The sequence below is a fragment of the Acinonyx jubatus genome, chromosome A1, assembly GCF_027475565.1.
Source record: "Acinonyx jubatus isolate Ajub_Pintada_27869175 chromosome A1, VMU_Ajub_asm_v1.0, whole genome shotgun sequence".
Taxonomy (NCBI): Eukaryota; Metazoa; Chordata; class Mammalia; order Carnivora; family Felidae; genus Acinonyx; species Acinonyx jubatus.
Genome location: NC_069380.1, coordinates 138,596,678 through 138,619,356, shown reverse-complemented (window position 1 = coordinate 138,619,356; position 22,679 = coordinate 138,596,678). Strand labels below are relative to the sequence as shown.

General features: G+C 40.5%; 1 protein-coding gene across 1 annotated transcript in view; it reads right to left on the bottom strand.

The window, feature by feature from the left end:
* Positions 1–22,679, bottom strand: part of SV2C (synaptic vesicle glycoprotein 2C) — a 216,835-nt gene that overhangs the window by 155,091 nt on the left and 39,065 nt on the right. Inside the window, exon 2 of the mRNA XM_027039758.2 lies at positions 2,456–3,131. Coding sequence (XP_026895559.1) covers positions 2,456–3,032 — 577 coding nt within the window. The 5' untranslated portion in view covers positions 3,033–3,131. The remainder of the gene's footprint in view (positions 1–2,455; positions 3,132–22,679) is intronic.

Below are 22,679 nucleotides of genomic sequence, written 5' to 3'. Positions count from 1 at the left end.
GAACGACAAAATGCTTAGTGCCAAATGAGAAATTACTTTGCAAATCTATATCCCTCAAATACCACCAAACATGGGTCATGCATCTTTCTCGCATTTTGATCCCATTGCTGTGACTTAGTGTGGTAATTATATTACAAAGCTATTATTCGATGGAATGAAAATGGCAAAACAATTTAAATGCTTGTCTAAAAAAACTCCATTAGAATGCAATTATAAGTGAAATTACAGTGGCAAAATAATTGAAATGCAAGTCTGGAAGGTACAGTTATGAAACCATTAAAATGCTTCTGTTGGGGACTCACAATGTTGAGTGAAACCATATGCTCTTGGGGACACAGTTTTAATTCACTAAAGCAGTCACACTTATGGAAAGAGGAAAATATCACTGCTCCAATTGTTCCACAGCATTATCTGAACTTCTGAATGTCACCTAGGGGTGTGTAACATCAGCAGGGTTTAAAGGTGTATGGAATAAACTGATAAGAGAACCAGGTGTCATACTGTGTTTCCATTCAGCACCAAGAAGATAAAGGCAAGCTTAGTTTAGAGTTTTCTGAAATGTTTCCAATATAAAAGCTAGGATTATAATGTGAAATGCTTTTTATCCTAAAATGAAGCTTGCAATTATTAAATATGTGTGCAGTTGTATTCCTAAGTATCTATCTCCTTAAAATGTTCTGCTGATGCACTCCTTTTGCAACATCTTGATAAATATTTTGATTCCCAGCCTTATAGTAGATATAGCTGCTCACCAAAAGAAAAAAAACACACACAAAAGCAAAATACAGTGCTGGATACATACGAGGTACACTGAAATGATCAATATGACAAACGACTAAGGACCCTCCTCAAAATTACGTTCTGTATTTTGATGGCTGAACACAGAGATGAGTCTACCAGCAAAAACAGGCAAAATACGTCCCACCCCCACCCTCTGTCCCTCACAGTCCACTTCCAAGGATCTATCTCTTTCAGCTAAGTCAATAAAAAAATAGATGCTAGGACGGGGTCATATAAAGAAACAAGTGTTAAAGGCATGAGATGTAAATCTTTTTCTCATGATTTTCTCTCTTTCACTGTCACAGAGCAGGTTAGAAAATGGCATTTAATCGCATTTTTTTCATACAGAAAACTTCACAGCATCAATGATTATAACATTACTCAACAAAATTACTCAGTTTCCACAAAAAGACTTGCAGACTTTTGTTTATCAAACTTTAGTTTTAAAAAGTCCCTTGAAAATATAGATGCCAAGTACTCTTACTCTCACAGACTCTGAGACACATATAGATTTCATATGCATATAAACATGTTGTCTGGGGTATGCTTAGCAAAAGGGGTTTGAAAGTCCTCCTACCTTAATCTACTGAATGCTTGACGTGGACTTAAATTGTTGGGGCTATGTGGCTGTGTGCATGTTTCTTGGCCTTCTTATTTTCCCTTCCACAAGGGAGGGTTCCTTTGAACCTCAAGGTCATGGTAACTTCTGCTATCTAGATATTTGATAGAGAAGTTGTATTATTTTTACACATATAATTTAGATATTAATATGATTTGAAATAGATTTAAAAAATTTTTTTTAGTTCATTTATTTATTTTGAGAGAGAGAGTGTGCACGTGAGTGAGCACAAGCAGGGGAGGGACAGAGACAGGAGGGACAGAGAGAATCCCAAGCAGGCTCCACACTATCAGTGCAGAGCCTTATGTGGGACTTGAACTCACGAACTGTGAGATTATGACCTGAGCTGAGATCAAGAGTTGGATGCTTAACTGACTGAGCCACCCAGCTGCCTGATTTGAAATAGATTTTTAAAGCATATGAGGAAGTTCTTCCAGTTTAGGCACAAAGGTACAAGCTTTGAAAAAGAAAAAATCATCTAGAGAAAATTCTATGAATAAAACTAACTGAAAAAAATAAACAAGCAAACATACACATAGATTATAGGAAAAAAAAACTAGCGGGGTCCCAAAAGTATTTAAATCATAGTATTATACATAAAATTTGAAATTCAGAATTTTAAATCACATTTGTCAGAGTTTTGTAGAATTAACCTCTATATTTAGAAAAGTACCAAATATGTTGTCATATAGTAGTCTTATTAACTTCCAAGGACATATCTTTAGAAGTTAATAAAGGAGAAACCAATAAAACATTTATAATAATATAAAACATACTGCTCTTAATTTGAAATGCATAAACATATAAGTTGGATTGATGGATGGATAGATGAAAGAGAAAATACGGTAAATGTTAACTATAGGATCTAGGTAGTGGATATATACAGGCATCATTGTACAATATTTTTGATTCTTTTGCATGTTTAAAGCTGTTCCTAATAATGTAGTGGTGAGGGGGGAAGCAGTGCTCTGGATGAAAAGTAAGTATTCTATTTGTTAACAGTGCTCTACAAATAAGCCAGTTTCAGAATCTGTGTCACAGGCATGATGCACTCACCTAGCCATCCGGATCCTGAATTTGGAATGCACAGGTCTGTCTCAGCGCTGGGCAACACGAAGCCAACAACAAACACCTCCACACCATCCGCCATAAGGGCCATGCCCAGCACAAAGAAAAGGGCCCACTGGAAACGGCCGTGACCACACTCTTGGATTATCAGCTCATACTGCTGGGCTAGTTCTTCCTCATCAGCTTTCCTCTCTGACTCCAGCTCCTGGCGGTCCTTGTGCACATCGCCCTTAGGCTGCCCCACTGACACAATGCTGTCCTTCCCTTGGTTCATACTGGGGATGCCCTGATACTCCCCTTCATAGATTTCATCATCTTCATCGTGGCCCTCGGTAGCTTCACTGGAGCCTTCATCATCATTGGCCTCCCCATTATAGGTCTCTCCAGGTGGGTAATAGTCATCATCCTCTTCATCTTGGAACCGACTATAGGACCGCTGGGTGTATTCATCCTGGGCCCGGTCCACTGCCTGGTTCACCTTCTTTACAGTTTGTTTCTTCACCTCCCGGGCAATGTCCTTGGCGCCCTTCATCAGTGAAGTCCTATCCTTGTAACAGTCTTCCATCTTATCTCAACTGATGGCAAACGCGAAGATGGGAAGTTTTCAGACTCCGATCAGTGGGTCAGCCCTGACGGCATCATCCACTTTGGCTTCAAAACAGAACTGCAAAAGAAGAAAAGCCACACAAGATACTTAGTATTCCTTTCTTGTCTCTTTCACCATCTATCCCTTGGTCTCTGGTCTCTTTTCATTGTCCCCCTCAGACTAAGACACAGAATTAGCTTTGCATGGAATGCACAGGAATTCCCTGAGGATAAAACAGGACGTCTGGAACCTCAAAAAGTACATCCAACACATTTGGATTGAGAAAAATAGTATTGCTCACAGACATATACACACACTGCAAAGTCAAAACCAGAATATGAGAAGAATCCTGTCTGAACTTATTTCCTAGTATTAAAAAAAAAAGCAGGCAAGCAGCCCCATATACAATGCTATTGAGTCATATATATATTTGTAAAATGCATTTTACCTCTCCTTTCATTGTATTTCCTTCCAATAAATAACAAAGACTCACGCAGTGCCCCCAAACTGCAATTGAGTATTTGCCCTAGTATAACGGTCATGTCGGTAGGAAATGGGTAGAGTTTATCAAATGATTTCACAGATGCCTTTGATAAACATTGAATTAGAACAATAGGCTTGTCTAGTTGGGGTCTGTCCTTTCGGAAGTCACTCCCAGGCCAGCAGTGACAGGTAAGCCACATGCAATGTCCCGTCACAACCCCACCTTATAAGTACTCCAGGCTTTGTCTCTATGTCCTTCATCTCTGGACACCCCCCCCCCCCCATCCTACTGTTATTCCAGTTGCCTGCTGTCCTGGATACCTGTCATGGGTCTCCCATGGCCCACTGTTTGGTTTTCTATATCACTGAGACAAAAGGCTTGGCTTACATTTGGGCTGAACCCATGGTAATAGATGGTTCACTTGTCCACTGAGCTGTCTCCTCTGGTGGCCCACAGTTGTACATAGAGGATATAATGGTGAGAAAGTCATTCCCCCTATCATTAAATCCCCAAGCCCTACTCTGTGGCAGTGTTGCAAAGCATGAGTTATGCAATACTAATTTCTACCTCCTCTTTGTACCTAGTGTAAGATATTTGGTGAATGGCTTACAAACATACACTTAAACTGCTCATTCAGACATCACAAACAAACGCAGTAATAAAGACAAAAAGATGTTTGTTTATAAATGGACTGTGCATCATTACCACTGAATAACTGTAAATGCCCGCGAGGCAAACAGAAGCCTGGTTCTGCACAGCCCTGTGTTTTGGAAGACAGTAAAATGAAATTAAAATAAACATATGATTATAAGGTTTTTGCCAAATGTCGTAATGGAGGATTTTTCTGTTTATTCTCCTTTTTCTTTCTCTCTTTCTGTTTTTTTTTTTTTCTTTTGGAGGGCTGACAGTAAGGGGAAGCAAGAGATGGGAGGATCCATGAAGAGAGTAAGAAAAGATGGGAAGGCAGTTGGAAGAGGTTGAGGCTGGAGGCTCAGAGACTCAAGAAGGAGGCAGGAAAGAAGAGAGAAGGAGAAGGCAATGTTGGGGACAGAGAGATACTTCCTACTTTAAAAATTAAAAGTAAAGGGGCACCTGGGTGGCTCAGTCAGCTAAGCGTCTGACTTCGGCTCAGGCCGTGATCTCACAGTTCACGAGCTTGAGCCCCGTGTCCGGTTCTGTGCTGACGGCTCAGAGCCTGGAGCCTGCTTCAGATTCTGTGTCTCCCTGTCTCTCTGACCCTCCCCCACTCATACTCTCTCACTCTCTCTCTCCCGAAAATGAACATTAAAATTTTTTTAAAAAATTAAAAGCAAAATTAAGACAGTTCACCCAGTAAATAAAGCCAACTGCTCTACTATCCATAGACTGATGATCATTTCAGACACTGCACACGAGCTGCTTCCCTGCATGACCAGTACAGGCACCGGACACACTGATACGTGAGGAACAATGTGCTGAGGGGGAAGCAGAGCCTGGGCCATGGTGGTACCACCATGGGAGCAGCCATGCTTCTTAGTAACCGAGAGCTTCTACAATGGCTCTTTTAAAGAAATGCTACATAAGCTGACTGGATTTGGCGTTTCTGCTTTTGTTCCGAGCCACAAATGTTCTTACCACATGCTTTAAGGACCCCCAAAAAGGTCTTTGTGTGGGGGCCACCCACCTCTAGAAGAGGAAACACACATGGGGTCTTGAATGGCATGGTTATGATTGCAAAGTCGACAATTCTAACCCTGTATGTAATCTAATCATATGCATAATGAGGAAAAAAAAAGAAAAACTTTGCAATCAAACATTATAGGTTTGAAAAAAAAATGCTGCATGTAAAAGTCTTAGTTTTCATTCTGGGGCAAATAAAGGAATGTGTATATATAAGGGCTCTTTTTTGACTCAAGGTTCCTCAATCAAGGCTCCAGTTGATTTTCAGATTCTTGACAGAAGAGACTGGGTCTTGTGGTTTGCAGTCTCACTAAAACAAAGATTTTTCAGCGTTTTCGCACATGTAAGGGAAGGCACGAATACTTACTCAAAAATATGTTTAAAATCAGATGTCTGTAGATGTTGCCATTGGGGGACACTGGGTGAAAGGCATAGGGGGTCTGTATTATCTCTAACAACATGTGAATCGACAATGATCCCACCATAAAATGTCAAACAAGAGAACAAGTCTGTACCGCCTTTATGAAGCAATCTTCATATTGCTGGCAGGCAGATTATTCAGGGGCAGAGTGGCCTGTGGCCATTCCTATCTCTGGTAAATGGAAAATGCAAAAAGCCTGGCTCACTGCAGACTCCATCAGGAAAATGGCATATTGGTACCTGTACTGGAAGGTTCTCAAGGTGTGGCCCGCACACCAGTTATGGCCTATGAGGAGGTCCACGGGCAGCTGCATATTGCATCATCGATGTCTGCAAATGATATGCCTCTGTTTAGGGTGAATCACTGAGTCAGACCACATAATATGCTCCAGACATCGTTTTAATAAAAACTGATTTGATTTAGAGCATACTCTATGCCAGGCATTATGCTAAGAACTTTATATATGTTCTTTTATTCTTTTATTTAATCCTTATTTCAATCCTCCAAAATAGATCTTGCAGTCTCCATTTTACAGGTGAGAAGATTAAGGATGAGATTACATAAGTAGCCCAAGATCACAAAGCTTGTCAGAAGAGACGCTGGGACTCCAGCCCAGATGAACTTGACCCCAGAGGCTTGCCCCTCACCCCCTATCTGATTCACCCAGTGCTCTTGCTGAGGTCTTACTCAATGCAGTAGCATTCTTCCTGGTCATTCTGATAACTTGTTTTCCCTACACAAAACTTATTTTATGGTCTCTTGGCTAAATCATCCTGTGGGTTCTGAACCAAGGAGAATTATTGTGATATCTTCATCAGTGATGGGCTTTATGTAGATAATTCCCAAATACAGTCTTGTTTGTTCAGATAAACCATCCCAACATGGTGGCTGTACTTCAAAAGATAACACAGCAGTCACGCTAAATAAGACGCCAGGGGCCAGAAGGGCAGGAAAGAAGGCAAAGCAATGAACCTCCAACCACCTCCAGTGATGTGCAGCTGCCAGTACTCTTTAATTCAAGTCAGCGTGCTTCTCCACGAAGTAAGCGTAATAATAACTGCCGTACAGTGTTGTGAGGATTAATAAGATGACATTTACACCATGCCCAGGAGAAAAGTTGACGTACATTAAGTGATTTTAATTCAGGTTCCCCAGAAACAGAACCTGTGATAAGGAATCAGGTGCGAATCATTTATTAAGAGGATGACTGAGGGAGGACTGCGGTTTTAGGCAGTGTCCTGGGGGGCAAGCCACAGTCTCCCCCCAGAATTATTCCCACTCAAGGCAAAGGTGTTGGCCTTTCACGCTCCCACTCCCATCTGTTGTTGGCCAAGGGCCACCCGGGGTGAGGATGGACTAGAGGCACTTCCAGCTTTCTGTACCAAAAGGCAAGGCAGTTCCAGAGACTCACGCACAGTCCCCTGACAAGGTGCAGGTGTGGCTGGTGGAAGCAAAGAATGGAGCCAGAGGAGGAGAGCGGAGAAAATGAAGGGGATCCAAGAGTATCTGGGCAGAGCACTAACAGTATCTCCTACAATAAGTTTTTAATAGCTACGTGTTTAGATGCCCTGCTTATCACGCTAAGGGGTAGGACCCACAGCTGATTAACAACTGTAATTATTTATTTTTAAAAAATTTTTTTAATGTTTATTTATTTTTGAGACAGAGCATGAACAGGGGAGGGTCAGAGAGAGAGGGAGACACAGAATCTGAAACAGGCTCCAGGCTCTGAGCTGTCAGCACAGAGCCCGATGCGGGGCTCGAACCCACGGACTGCGAGATCATGACCTGGGCTGAAGTCGGACGCTCAAACGACTGAGCCACCCAGGTGCCCCATTAACAACTGTATTTATAGAAGTGGCGGTTACAACCGAATAATATTTACAGCACCATTTATCTGATATATGAAATGACGTGCACAAATCAGCTCTATTTCTATGTGTGGCAATCACTTTGCACAAATAATAATTTATACACATAAATGGAAGTTATTCTGGCAAAACAGAGTTTCAGTTCTTTTTTTTTTTCTTTGATGGTTCATGCCAAACAGCATATATTCAGTAACACCACATATTATATCAAAACCATCCTACACATGTTCCCATCATGCACAACTCTCCCCAACACACACACAGATGTTTATCTCAGTTTCACCACACTGTCCCCAAACTTCCAGTCCTTCCTTCTGCTGTACCCCTCATCGCCACCATCATCAAAAGATCTGGGATAGCTCCTCCTCACCAAAACATTCTGGAATCTTCTGGATGCTGGGAGAGTCCATCATTGTAATAACTGTATTTATGCAGCTTTGAAGCCATTGTGCACACACACAGTAATGACAGCAATAATAATAGCTCACCCATTCTTATGTTGGCCCTGTGATAAGTACTTCAGAGGAATTATCACACAACAAGAATCTTGACAATAACCATACACTTTTTAAATCTCCATTTTACAGATGGGAAAACTGAAATCTGCCCAGTAGGAATTCACACTTACATGAACTTACTCCAGAGCTCAACCACCTATACTACATCTACCAGTTCTTAGTAGAAACGGAAGCCCGTGAGGGAAACAGAGTTTCCACCAAATTGGGGCAGAAGACAGACCCACCTCCCATTGCCTGGGAAGGTAGAAACCCTTCAAAGTACTTGCAGAATTCCAGCCTGTTGGGATTGGGAGAAGGGACTCATTATCTAACAGCCATCTTTCCCTCCTAAGTTTGGACCTAATGGAGACATTCAACAAGAGAAGGTAAATGGTGAGCTGATGGAAAATCACGTACACACTTCATCTCCGATGCCACACCTTCTTCCCAGTCCTAGGATTCTGGACCACACAGGGCTCCTTCCAGGAGGGAAGGCTGTCCAGGGAGTTTTCCAGGCCACAAGATTAGCAGACCTGGGTAAGCACCTCCGTGGGGCTGAGGCCAGCAGGCCAAGATCTTTCACCCAATTTGCCAGAGAAGTTGCTCCTTCTTTCCTGGGGACAAGTGAGGGTATGTGCATGGGTAGTAAAAAGAGAAGCTTCAAGTGTTTTCCCCATATCTGTCTCTCCTGAGGAGCAGTGGAAATCCCTGTACCTGAATGGAAGTTGAAAAGTGGGGAACTTCACCTTAACTCAGTGCTATATCATCTTGGTCAAGACTATAACAGAGCACACCCAGCCACCCCAATGAGAGCCTTATCACTTTCCATCTCTTATGAGATAGAACATAAAACTAATTATATGTGATGACATTATAGTAATCCCAAAAAATAGCTTCATTAAAATAAAAAGACAATGATGTGAACATTAACATTTGCAACAAGTCCAGAAATATTTTGAGAGACTGTGTAATGCATTAGTCCAAACTAATATACATTTTAGTTTATGATCAACGTCAGAAAGAAAGGCAACATGTAGTATTCACCATCCATGTTGCAACTAGATACCTCTTTCTTAAGGTTGTTTCACACATCGAAAGATCGTGGCTTTTTAGCTGTAATCATCAAGACAGTATGGTACTGGAACAAAAACAGACACTTATATCAATGAAACAGAATAGAGAACCCAGAAATGGACCCACAAACGTATGGCCAACTGATCTTTGACAAAGCAGGAAAGAACATCCAATACACTAAAGACGGTCTCTTCAGCAAATGGTGCTGGGAAAACAGGACAGCAACATGCAGAAAAATGAAACTGGACCACTTTCTGACACCATACATAAAAATAAATTCAAAATGGATGAAAGACCTAAACGTAAGACAGGAAGCCATCAAAATCCTAGAGGAGAAAGCAGGCCAAAACCACTGTGACCTCGGCTGCAGCAACTTCTTACTCAACACGTCCCCAGAGGCAAGGGAAACAAAAGCAAAAATGAACTGTTGGGACCTCATCAAGATAAAAACCTTCTGCACAGCGAAGGAAACAATCAGCAAAACTAAAAGGCAACCGAGGGAATGGGAGAAGATATTTGCAAATGATAAAGAAGATAAAACGTTAGTATCCAAAATCCATAAAGAACTTATCAAACTCAACACCCAAAAAACGAATAATCCAGTGAAGAAATGGGCAAAAGACATGAATAGACACTTTTTCAAAGAAGGCATCCAGATGGTTGACAGACACATGAAAAAATGCTCAATATCACTCATCATCAGGGAAATACAAATCGAAATCACAGTGAGATGCCACCTCACACCTGTCAGAATGGCTAACATTAACAACTCAGGCAACAACAGATGCTGGCGAGGATGCGGAGAAAGAGGATCTCTTTTGCACTGCTGGTGGGAATGCAAACTGATGCAGCCACTCTGGAAAACAGTATGGAGGTTCCTCATAAAGTTAAAAATAGAACTACCCTATGACCCAGCAATTGCACTACTAGGTATTTACACGAGGGATACAGGTGTGCTGGTTCGAAGGGGCACATGCACCCCAATGTTTATAGCAGTGCTATTGACAATAGTCAAAGAATGGAAAGAGCCCAAATGTCCATTCGCAGATGAATGGATAAAGAAGTTGTGGTGTGTATGTGTGTATATATATATATATATATATATATATATATATATATACACACACACACACACACACACACATACACACACACACACACACACACACAATGGAGTATTACTCAGCAGTCAAAAAGAATGAAATCTTGCCATTTGCAACTATGTGGATGGAACTAAGAGGCTATTATGCTAAGCGAAATAAGTCAGTCAGAGAAAGACAAATATATGACTTCACTCATATGTGGAATTTAAGATACAAAACAAATGATCATAGGGGAGGGAAGCAAAAATAATATAAAAATAGGGAGGGGGACAAAACAGAGACTCTTAAAAATGGAGAACTGCTGGAGGAGTGGGAGTGGGGGATGGGCTAAATGGGTGAGGAGCATTAAGGAGGCCATTTTTGGGGATGAGCACTGGGTTTTATACATAGGGGATGAATCACTAGAATCTACTCTTGAAATCATTATTGCACTACATGCTAACTAACTTGGATGTAAATTTAAAAATAAGAAAATAATTTAAAAATAGTTTAAAATGTATATTTTATACACATTTTATTTTATTATAATAAAAAAGTTGTACATAAAAAATAAAGATAATGACTTTTAAAAAATTTTTAATGTTTTTATTTATTTTTGAGAGAGAGAGAGAGAGACAGCATGTTAACAGAGGAGGGGCAGAGAGAGAGGGAGACACAGAATCTGAAGCAGGTTCCAGGTTCTGAGCTGTCAGCACAAAGCTTGATGTGAGGCTCAAACTCATGAACTGTGAGATCATGACCTGAGCCGAAGTCAGACGCTTAACCGAATGAGCCACCCAGGTGCCCTGATAATGGCTTTTTAAAAAAGCTTATGATCAATTTTATTGAGGTATAATTTACATTGAATAAAACGCTCCGGTGATTATTAAAAGAACATAGTCCAAGAGAGATGGTGTGGTACACCATCTAGATTATGAATATGCTTATTCTCTTATTCTGGCAGAAAACATTGATTGAAACATTGTTTGAAATGTTTACTCAACAAAAGTTTGAAACCTCTGGACCTTACACTGTCAACAAAAAGAGGTCAACATATCTGAGCCCTAGACTTTGGTGGTCTGGAGACAGCAGAAAGATGAGACAATAGGCATAGCCTTTAGGAACTCTAAGTATTATGTAAGAATGTCCACACTGCTACTTCATTATAGCCTAACCTTATGCAATAGACATACTATTTGAAGGTGAACAGAGTTAAAATGCAGAAATGCATACCTACCGGGAGACAGCATTCTGAAAAGAAGTTTTTGGGAGGGAGGAGAAGACGTCTGAGATAAAGAAATACACACTGACCCATCATCCCAGCCTATCCAAATCTTTGAAATCAGACTTTTATAGTTTAAGGATGCTGCTTGTCCTCAGAACCTTTAAACTTCTGTGTAAATACGTGTAAATTCCCATTCTTCAAGTGATTTCTTTTTATTATTACTTAATCTAATCATGCCTGCTCAGTTAAGCCCAGCTGGTTCCCTTTGGGCATTCAATCATGTCTTTCATTATGGTTATCCAAGAATGTGATGGTCTTCCCTATTAGAACATCAGCTCCCTGAAAATAGGAACTTTGTAAAATAAAATGCTATAAAGCAGTGTTATTAAAAGAGGACACAAGCACCATAGGGGGGCCAACCCTCCAATAACCCCCTTTCTTCATGAGGGACTTATCTGGATCAACGTTTCCCCAAAGTGCAATCTGCAATATGTGCTGAGTGGAAAAAGTTCTATTGTCATATAAATTTGGGAAGTTTCTGTCTCATATTGAATAGGTCTTTCCCTGGGGGCAGGGAAGGATCACAATTCAAGCTTTTTATAAAGACCCTGCTTAACTGTGTTATCCAACCAATTCCCAAGTTTTCCTAACAGAATGTCCCCACTCTCAACATGACACCAACGGACAGTCCTGAATTAAAATAAATGCAACATCCTTTCAAATTCTAACATGTCTATTAAGAAATACCATAAAACTCACTAATTAGAATCAAGTGAGAGAAGCAGGAATCAAGGCAGAAAGTCTACATTATTTCTTTCAAGTCTATCAAAAACTGAAATTAAGCTTACAAAATATAATCTTGTGACACATTTGCTATAAAAATAGAGTATTTAACATATCTGCATATTTTTAAGTAATAAGTCATTCAAAGAGCCTGGAAATTTTGATTTTAAGTATATTAACATTCTTTTCTTATGCAATTTTGACAAATTAATTTGCTCTGTGAAGAACAATTCTCCTAAACCAGGTTAAACTGGCCTCGGTAGTTGTTGAAATTTCTACAAACTACACGTTAGTAAAGCGTAAAGGCCTTATTCAAATAACAGAACTATTTACATCCATGAAGGTTTTTGAAGGTCCTAGGCTTCCTGATAGAAGAACATTCTCAAGTGAGTCAAAGTCAGCGTTATTCTAATGAACAAATATCTAAATTCAATTTAGTATGTACAGCAATATTCTTTCTGATTACAAAACTAAAACATGTTTAAGAAATAATTGGAAAATTCAGAAGTTACAAAGAATAAAATAAAAACCATATGTATTTCTACCACCCAGAGATCCCTACTCTTAGCGATTAGCAATTCTAATTCCAATCTTTAAGCTATGCAGATGCTTCTGCATATGATTACTTTAGATCATACTGTACATTTGAATTTGAAGCCCTTCTCAGATTACTCTCTTATCTCTAAGTCTTCAGGTATGAATTTTCCCATTCACTGGAGTAGTAGACTATCTCAAGTAGTACAGGCTTTCATTATAGGTTTAGTAATCCTTGGCTATGAGCATATCTTCTTTAGCAGTGGTTCTCAGAGAGTGGTCTGGGGTTCCCCAGGAAACTCCCAAGACCAGTCAAGGAATCTGAGGTCAAAATAATTTTCATAATGTTATTTGATGTTTCCACTCTCATTTTTTCATGACTTTATAATCGCATTTTCCAGAGGCTACATATGTGGTAACATCATTGTTCTAATGGTTAATGAAATGTGTACTTGGAGATTCTCGTGTCTTATAAGTTCCTCAGATTTAGTTTCTAATATGGTAAATATCGATAGGTATAACCAACAAAAATGAAAATTCTTTTGTTCTTAACAATTTTTAAGAGTGAAAAGTGGTTAATGAGGCCAGACCAAAAATTCAGAATTATGGTTCTAAAGGAATCATCTCCTGCTTGAACCTGGATTTATACAGATTTTCCTTTGGGGTTTACTTAATTTTTTCCAATAGAGTTTTGAGTTTGCCCCTGCTTGAGTTCCAAATGGTTCCCAAAAGTCTGAACCACTTTTTTTATCGGTAGCTCAGTCCTGGATTTCCATATTTGCAGATGCCGATGAGGTCAGGGTTTCCATCTCAGGTGGGTGACATTTTCCTAGCCTTGTCTGTGGCAGGCAGGTGTGGACTGTCTTCCCTTCCAGGTGGAGATGGGCAGTGTGCTCCTGGATCCCAGATTACTTGCTGGCCACGTCCTGGTCACAACTTGGAAGGCACAGTGCCATCTCCTATACACTAAGTCTGCCCTTTCCATTTCTGGGACCTGACAATTTTTTTCTTTTGAGGTCGGCCATTTATTATTAAAATAATAATGATATATCATCCACGTATGTGAAGCAGGGTTTAGCATATGCATAATCCACCATCGTGACCTAGAGGTTGGCACTTTCGTGATATGTTTTAATCATACATTTCATATTTAAATTTTCTCACAGTTTTAAATATTCTAGTACCATTTTTATTTATTATATAGCTTAATTCATTTAACCTGTCTCCTATCATTGGGCATCCAGGTTATTTCTACTATTTGAGTATTATTAATAATGTGGTGATGCCCAGCCTTGTGGTAGATCTTACTGAGAATTTGAGAGGTCAAAGGAGGAACCTAGATTGGATGATTTTTATATATAATATCACATTGTCCTTCATAAAGACTGTGGCAATTTGTAACTTTCAGAAGCATGTAGGAGAGCCCTGATTTCCTTGTGTTCTCACCTATACTAGAAATTAGTTGAGATTTCTGCCAAATTACAGAAAAATTTTTTATCATTTTAACTTGCATGTGATTACCTGTGAAATTGAATATCTCTTTCCTTGTGAAATCTTTTATATTTTGCCCATTTTTGTATTGAGGTTTGCAGTGGTTTTAATGTAGCCCCCCAAAAGATATGACCATGTCCTAACTCCCAAAACCTATGAATGTGACGTTTTTGGAAACAAGAATAACTAAATTGAGGATCTTAAAAGGAGATCAAGTTGGATTATCTAGGTGGGCCCTAAATCCAATGATAAGTTTCCTAATAAGACACAGAAAAGACTCGGACACAGAGGTAAAGCCATGAGAAAATAGAGGCTGAGACTTATGCGGTCACAAGCCAAGGAACACTGAAACTACCAGAACCTGGGAGTGGCAAGGAGGGATCCTCCCCTTTGTAGAGAGTGCCACCCTGTAACATCTAGAACTGTGAGAAAATAAGTTTCTGTGTTTTAAGCCACCCAGTGTGGTAATTTGTTAAGCAGCCACAAGAAAGGAATACAAGATCATTTTTTTAAAAAAAATTTTTTTAACGTTTATTTATTTTTGAGAGACAGAGACAGAGAGGGAGACACAGAATCCAAAGCAGGCTCCAGGCTCTGAGCTGTGGGCACAGAACCCGATGTGAGGCCCGAACCCAGGAACTGCGAGATCATGACCCGAGCCAAAGTCGGATGCTTAACTGACTGAGCCACCCAGGTGCCCCAAGATCTTTTTCTTATTGAATTTTAAAAATGGCTTATATATAAACTCCTTTGTCATACAGGTTGTAAATACTTTTCTCAGATGGCCTCATTTATGGTGTTTTTGCCATGAAAAGTTATTGACTATTTTTACAGTCTGTTCAAAATGTTCTTCTTTCATGTTTCCTGCCGTGAGTTTATTCAGGCCCTCCTGAAGTTCCAAAATATTCATCTATATTTGTTCTAATTCTAATACTAGTTTCATTGTTGAATGTTTAGTTTTTGAATTTATTTTGCCATCTTGTACAAGGAAGGGATTTTTTCAAATGAATAAACAAATATCTCAGAAACATTTATTAAAATGCCCCTTTCATGAGACAAAATTCCTATATATAATAGTCTCTCTTCAGTTTTGAACTCTGCTACATTGATATGCTTATCTCCTGTTGCCCTCAAACCATTTTACTTTAATTTTTATCACTTTGTTATAAGTTTAATATCTATCAGTGCTTGTGCCTCTCAGGACTCATCCTTTGCAAATATTTATTTGCATCCAATCTAATTTGTCTTCCAAATGGACTTGAGAATTGCTTAGCCATTTTCTTTTTTTTTTTTTTTAAGACACTCTTTTTTTAAAAAAATTTTTTTTTTCAACGTTTATTTATTTTTGGGACAGAGAGAGACAGAGCATGAACGGGGAGGGGCAGAGAGAGAGGGAGACACAGAATCGGAAACAGGCTCCAGGCTCTGAGCCATCAGCCCAGAGCCCGACGCGGGGCTCGAACTCACGGACCGCGAGATCCTGACCTGGCTGAAGTTGGACACTTAACCGACTGCGCCACCCAGGCGCCCCTGCTTAGCCATTTTCTAAGAAAATTTTCATTAGAATTTTAACTAGAATTGTACTTACTACATTTGCAAATTAATTTCAGAAGAACTAAGCCTTAAAGCGGTCATCTTGTCCAAAAATATATCTTGGTATTTATTCAAGTCTTCTTTTATGTAACTTAGTGACGTTGAGACATTTTCTTCTTATCGTGTCAGTTATTTAATGAACAAGATGCATACACACAAAGACAGAAAATTTTTTTAATTTATATTCCTTTGCGTATTTGTTTACTAGCTTCTCAGAATCATGACATAGACTCTGGCCATGAAGTTTAGTGTCTGTCAGATGCGTTTGGTGGGCCAGGAAGTGCGCTCTCTCCTGCAATGAAACATTGGCCTCAGTGGGAAAGGAACTCACCAAATGTCAGTCAGGGAGTAGAGTACATGTGATGCAAGTGCTGAATCAAGTTTGTTTATGGAGGCTTCAGAAAGGGAAGTCTCTGAACCATGCTGACAGTTCTAGCTCAGCTTTCTAGACCCTTCTATGTACTGGGCCTAACTCAGGTCAAGTGTTACAAGGAGCAACACTGAGGGAGAACTGGCCAGCAGACTCAGAGTGTCTTCAGTGGAGCCCAGAAGGAGTACAGTGTTCTGGATTCCTGTCCCTAAGGAGCCACCAGGATGATGTCAGCCTTTGGGGAAACCAGATGCCTGAGGAGCATCAAAACAATCTGCATTATTAGGCATAGTCACTATAAAACTGTCACACACAATTCCTACTCTTCAGTAAAAGCGAGATACTCTCTTCCACGAAATGACCAAAGACTTCTGGCAGATGAGTCCCCTGGCATTAAACAGAGGCTGCCAGATTCGAAAGGGACCATCTGTGGGTGTGGTAATAACCACTCAGAGTGAGTGCGGTCAGTTCTGCTTCTTTCACTGGGATGTATGAATCATGTGAAGGGAGCCTGAAGAGAAACAAAGCCAGGAACTGAATTCCTTCCCAAAAGCATGTGGGTTATCACAAAGGCTCTCGAGGGCTGGGAAGGGCAGAAGGAAAGTAGCGACCTCCCTCAACAATTCTCCTTATCTCCTCTGGGATTAAAAAACGTTCCCCCAAAGATCCAATCATCCATTCAAGAAGGATTTATTAAGCACCTACTATATGCCAGATACTTGAGCTGAAGATAAGAGATTAAACAAAAACACACAAAGTTCCTGATGGTATGGGGCTTTCTTTCTAGTGCCAAGACAGATAACTAAACAAATAAATACATGATTTCATGTAATGGTAAGGGCTACAAATAAAAATAAAGCAGGATAGGAGGCTGGAGCAACGCTGCCCCACAGAGCTCTCTGTGATGACGGAAATGTTCTAGATCTGTGCTGTGTAATAAATATAGGGCAAAATTTAAATCTACATAACCATGCCTGGCTAGTAGCTACCCTGTTGGACAGTGTAAGGTTACAGTGTGCAGGAGGGGCTGCTATTCTCAGAGGAGTGGTCCAGGTGAGAACCTCAAAACAGAGGGAATTTGAATAGAAGCCTGATTAAAGCCAGGGCATAAGCCCCATGCTCCCCAGGGACTCAGAGCTTTCCACACACAGAAAGCAGCAAGAAAAAGGTGTCATGTGGAGAATGGCAAGGAGGCCAGGTGACTGAGTAGAATCAGGAAGGGGTAACAAGGGAAGTGACTACAGGCAGATCATCAGGGGCTTTGAGGTCACAGTAAGGACTTTGGGTTTTGCTCTAAGTGGGATGGGTTTATGGTAGGAAATCTGAGAGAGTGTAGCTTGATAAAACCTTATTTACGTAAACATTGGAAATGTCTTCCTTTCTTTTACTGTATCTTATTAGCCTTGCTTTTCACATCTGTTCCAATCTTTGTCTGACAATAATCATCTGATAATGAATAGGACAACTTTACAATAAAGACTGCATTTATTAAGTGTTTTTAAGAACAGGGTTGAGGAAGGAGAAGCACAGTTGGAAGAAAAGTCCCTCAGCATAGAAAGCAATGAAGAGAAAAAGCCAACCTCCAATGTACCAAGTAGACACTTAATAAGGACCTGTGATCAGTCACCCTTCTTCTCCACACTCACTCAGTATCGCATCAGAGCTACTACAGAATGAGACTAATTTCCATGTCCTCTGTTTGCCCATCATTGGAATTGGAAGAGAAAGAAGTGGACGCAGGCAATTTATAACTTAGATAGTCACATCTTGCATATTTCAAAGTTGGCTATGGAGCCAAACACTGGTATCAGGCAATTACTTAAATCCAAAGACAGAACACTAACAGAGTCATGTAACACACACACTATCTCAGCGGAATAAACACCTGGTTATTCTTAAATACGAACAGAAACTCCACAACATCCCAAGAGCAAACAGGTGTCCTTGACATATTAAATGCCCTGAATCATTAGACACACAGTGGTCTTGATTATAAGCCAAATGCACACCTGGGTTCCAATACTGCTTTTTGCCACTTGCCAGCTTTGTGATGCTAGGCAAGTTATTCATGGTCTTCAATCATCAATTACATTATCTGTGAAATGGAAAATAAAAGCCCTGTTTGAAGGATTAAATAAAATAACATCCAAGACAACACGTGGCACATGGTACCTACTCAGTAAGCGCAAGTTTACTTGAAATTAAAGAAGAATAAAAGATGGCATTTATAAATATAATTCACAGTCCAGCAGCGATAATGCTGGCTGGCACTTTTCCTTTTTTGAAAGGAAAAAATGACAATGAAATGCAGGCTGGCAGTGCGCTTCTCTAGCCAGGAGCCAGGCTGGAGAGTCACGAAGCACAGCGCTCTTGCAGAAGAGGTATTCATGGCTGTTGCTGAGATACACAACCTGAGGTCTGGCTGCAGGAAGGCTCCAAGAAGAATGTCTATTTGTCTGCTTGTCTTTTCTAAGCTAGTCAGGCAATATGATTAGCATACTTGCAGTTTTAATGCAATTTAAAGGCAGAGCCAACAGGAGAAAGAAACAGACTCCCCCAGGCTTGCTCTAGTCTCCCCGTAATTTCTGGAAATGGCCTATTTTCTCTTTCTGCTTTGTCCATGTCTTACTTAGTAAATATTTCCTTTTGCAAGCTTGCCTAGGGCGTAGCTACAAAAGCAGCTGCCTTTGTTTACTTCAGCACAGTCTGAGCCATGATAAAACCCCTAGAGCTTTATCCCCCAGGGGTGCTCTACTCATTGTTCCCTTTGCTTGTGGCCTGTACAAGGAAGACACCAGAGACTTCCTTGACACTTCAACCAGTGAGCTGTGGCTAAATGCAGGTGCAGCTTTGAGACCAAGGTGTTTTCGTGGCACAAAGTGTGATCTGCGAAGCAACAGAATGGAGTGTTCATTGACTCAGTGCGCCATATCCTGCCCAGGGCTTGCTCGCTCCCTCTCTCTCTCTCTCTCTCTCCTTTTGTCCCCCAACTGGTTATTTATTTTTTTCTTTTTGAAGTTTTTATTGAAATTCTAGTCAGTTAACATACAGTGTAACATTCGTTTCAAGTGTACAATGCAGAGATTCAGCACTTACATACATCACCTGGTGCTCATTACAAGGGTCTTCCTTAATTCCCATGACCTATGTAACCCATCCTCCCCACCCACTTTCCCTTTGGCAGCCATCAGTTTGTTCTCCATAGTTAAGAGTCTAGCGCTCTCTTGCTACAAGATAATTCTGCATGATCAAGGTAGCCACTGAAGAATGGGTGCCATCCTCTCTTTTCCAACAAAACCTTTTCCTTTACTACCACTGGGCAAATGGAGCTGCTCAATAATTCACACACAACATATAAATAAATGGCTAAGGAGTGCCTCAAGTACTCCTCCCTTCTCTGAGGTGTTTGGTTTTGAACTCCTTAGTCCAAGGAAACGTGTATATTATGGAATTCTGACCTCACAAATGGGGTTGATAAGTTAGATATTGTGGGACGAGAGGAATTTCTTGGTTGAAAACCCTTCAAGTGGACTACTGAATATTCTATCTGTATGAGAACAGATCTTGGCCTATAGCAACCATCGCAGGGAAGCCAGAATTCAGCCATCCACCCCACCAGACTACTAGTTCTTTAAAGGAAGAGACTGTGTTTGGGTTCATCGCATATCCTTAGTCCCCAAGGCAATTCTGGACACCCATTCAACCAACAGCTATTGTTACCTACTCAATAGTAGGGTCTGGACTCTACCTAGGCTCTATGCATGCAGAAATTAAAGGCATGGATCCTCACCATCAGGGAATTTCCCATTTAGTGGAACATCCAACCACTAGGCAGATAAGTGTCTTACAATGTGATAAAAGCTATGTGCTGGCACATGTTATTGTGATAAGCTTGGATAGAGTGAGATCTAAACTGATTTGATCAGGCAAAGGTGGCCAAGTAAAGTATTAACAGACTAAGGTATTAGCTTATTAAGGCTATAGTAGGAACTCAGTATACATCAAAATAAAAATAAATATGTTATGTGTGAGAGTCTTTTGCACAATTGTACCTGTGTCAGAAAAAAAATAAGCAAAAATAAAAACAAAAATGGACTTCCAATGCCTTCTGTGACTGTCACACCACTGGGGCCAAGAGTCAAACTCAACCTTGACCACACTTGCTGAAACTGAAATGTTCAGTTTCTTCCTTTAGCTTTTTGGTGTCTCACCTTTCTGACATTGTTATCCATTATGGTTTAGCACCAAGGAGGAAGGTATAAAAGCACTTCCACAACTGACAGGAATACATGATTGACATCTGATGACATACAGCAATGTTTTCTAAAATGCACTCCAAGAGATATTAAAAAGCATTCCTCAAAAAGAAAGTTTATGGACAATTAAGATGGGAATACACATGTTACTTTCTCACCACCTCCACTGCTCATCACCTGGTCCAAGCCACCATCTTGTCTCACCTGGACAGTACAGTGGTCTTCCTGGTTCTACCTTTGACCTTAGAGGCTCTTCTCCACATAGAAAGCAGAGAAATCCTTTCCAAAGATAAGGCAGAAAATATCACTCCAGTGCTAAATATCACTCCCTCTAGCGACTTCTTCCAACTCCCTTTGCCCCTACAGAGCCTGGCCAATCTCCTCTCTTGTCTCAACTTCTACTACACCCCCTCACCCCATCCCAGCCTACTCCAATATGCCAAACACTCTTCTGCCTCAGGACCTTTGCACTTGCTCTTTCCTCTGCTTAGAATGCTCTTCCCCCTCCCTCATAACTGTTGGCCTCCCTCCCTTATTTCCTTTTAGTCCCTTCTCAAATGTTGCCCCCACATAGAGCCCTAGAGCATACTGTCTAAGACAGTGTCCCCACATCATCACTCTCTGACCCTTTATGATGTTTTTCTTATCATCTTTCATTATCTGACAATATATTACATATTTTGACTTGTTTATTATGTGACTATTCCCACAAACTATGAACTCCATGAAAAAAGGAACTTTTATATTGTTCTTGGCTAAATTCCCAGCACCTAGAAAAATGCCTAACACTTTCTAACATTTTTTATAAAACAAATGCCTGAATGGAACACTAAATTAAGCAAAACTGAATCTTTTTTGTGGTTACTGATTTTACAGACCTTCTCAAGACCTTTGATATGCTTGCTACCCATGCCTTGTATGTGTCTTTCCTCCATGAAGGGGAAAAAAACAACGTCGCCCAGACTTACATGATGCCGGAATATCTTACAGAACAAGCATTCTCAGGATGAGTGTCAGGGTACCCTCATCAGGAGTGAGATGCAACAGGAGTGAAAACATTTTCCTGGTTCTGCCAACAAGAGAAGGCTCTCTCAAGAAAGACAGTACAGGAGCAGGAGGACCACCGGTGCCTCTCAATATGATCTCAGAGAAGCAAATGAATTCTGATGTTTCTTGGTCCAACCTTGGGGCAGCAAATTATTTGATGTTACCACTGGGTAGTCAGCTGTTTCTGTCATGGCTAGTATGGTCTACAGAATGATGTTCCTTTTGTCTTCAGTCTCCATCAGCAGAATGGAATCTAATGGTAACAGTTCTGCAGGCCACTCTCCAAATGGAAATACATACTGGAAACACTGAGGGTAGAGGGAGGAGGACAAATATATTTCCTCGCTGGAAATGTGCCTTCCTTTACCTGCTCCCAGTCTCTCTCGCACAATTCACATGTAGTAATTGTAAGTAGTCACCATTAATGCTATAGTCATAAGGAAATCACATGTGATTCATTAAGAAAGATCTAGATAGGGTGATGGGCATTGAGGAAGGCACCTGTTGGGATGAGCACTGGGCGTTATATGGAAACCAATTTGACAAATTATATTTAATATATAAAAAAATAAAGGTCTAGATAAAAAAAGAGAAATAGTGAAAGAACTTACAGTCTTTCATTACATTAACAAAAATAACTCGTGGGCCATGGTAGTATTTAATCCAGTCCATATTTCTGAGTGCCCAGGCTTACAGACCTAAGGGGTGGGAGAATGGGTGGGAGGAGAGGAGTGGGAGGCCAGAGAGAAGAAAGAATAGCCTGTTCCCTCTGAATTCACTCTCTGGTGGGATTCCAGCCTCATTATAACCAGCTGGAATACATACCACTATGGGACATGCTGTACACACAAGAGGCCAGGATAGGAGGAGGACGGAAGGGGTCCATTCTACAAGCTTGCTCAAAGGCAGAAAGGTCCACAGGCTGAGTGTGGGCTCTACCTTACACTTGATTCTATTTTCAAGCAATGCCAGTGGGGTGTGAACCAGATTTTGAAAGACTCGTTATGAAATGACCAGTGCTTTAACAGAGTACCTGGGACATTTGTGCTTTGAGGACTAGCCCACCATGTCTGCAAGGAAAAATAACGGTAATTACAAAAAAAACAACACAGTAAGTGGATTATGTTCCTCCTGGCTGAAAATGGTTTCATGTTCTAAATTGATTTTTTTTTTAAATAAGTGAGAGCTTTTGGTCCTAATGATTTAAAAGGTCCTAAAAGGTTTTCTAAATGTAAGCAG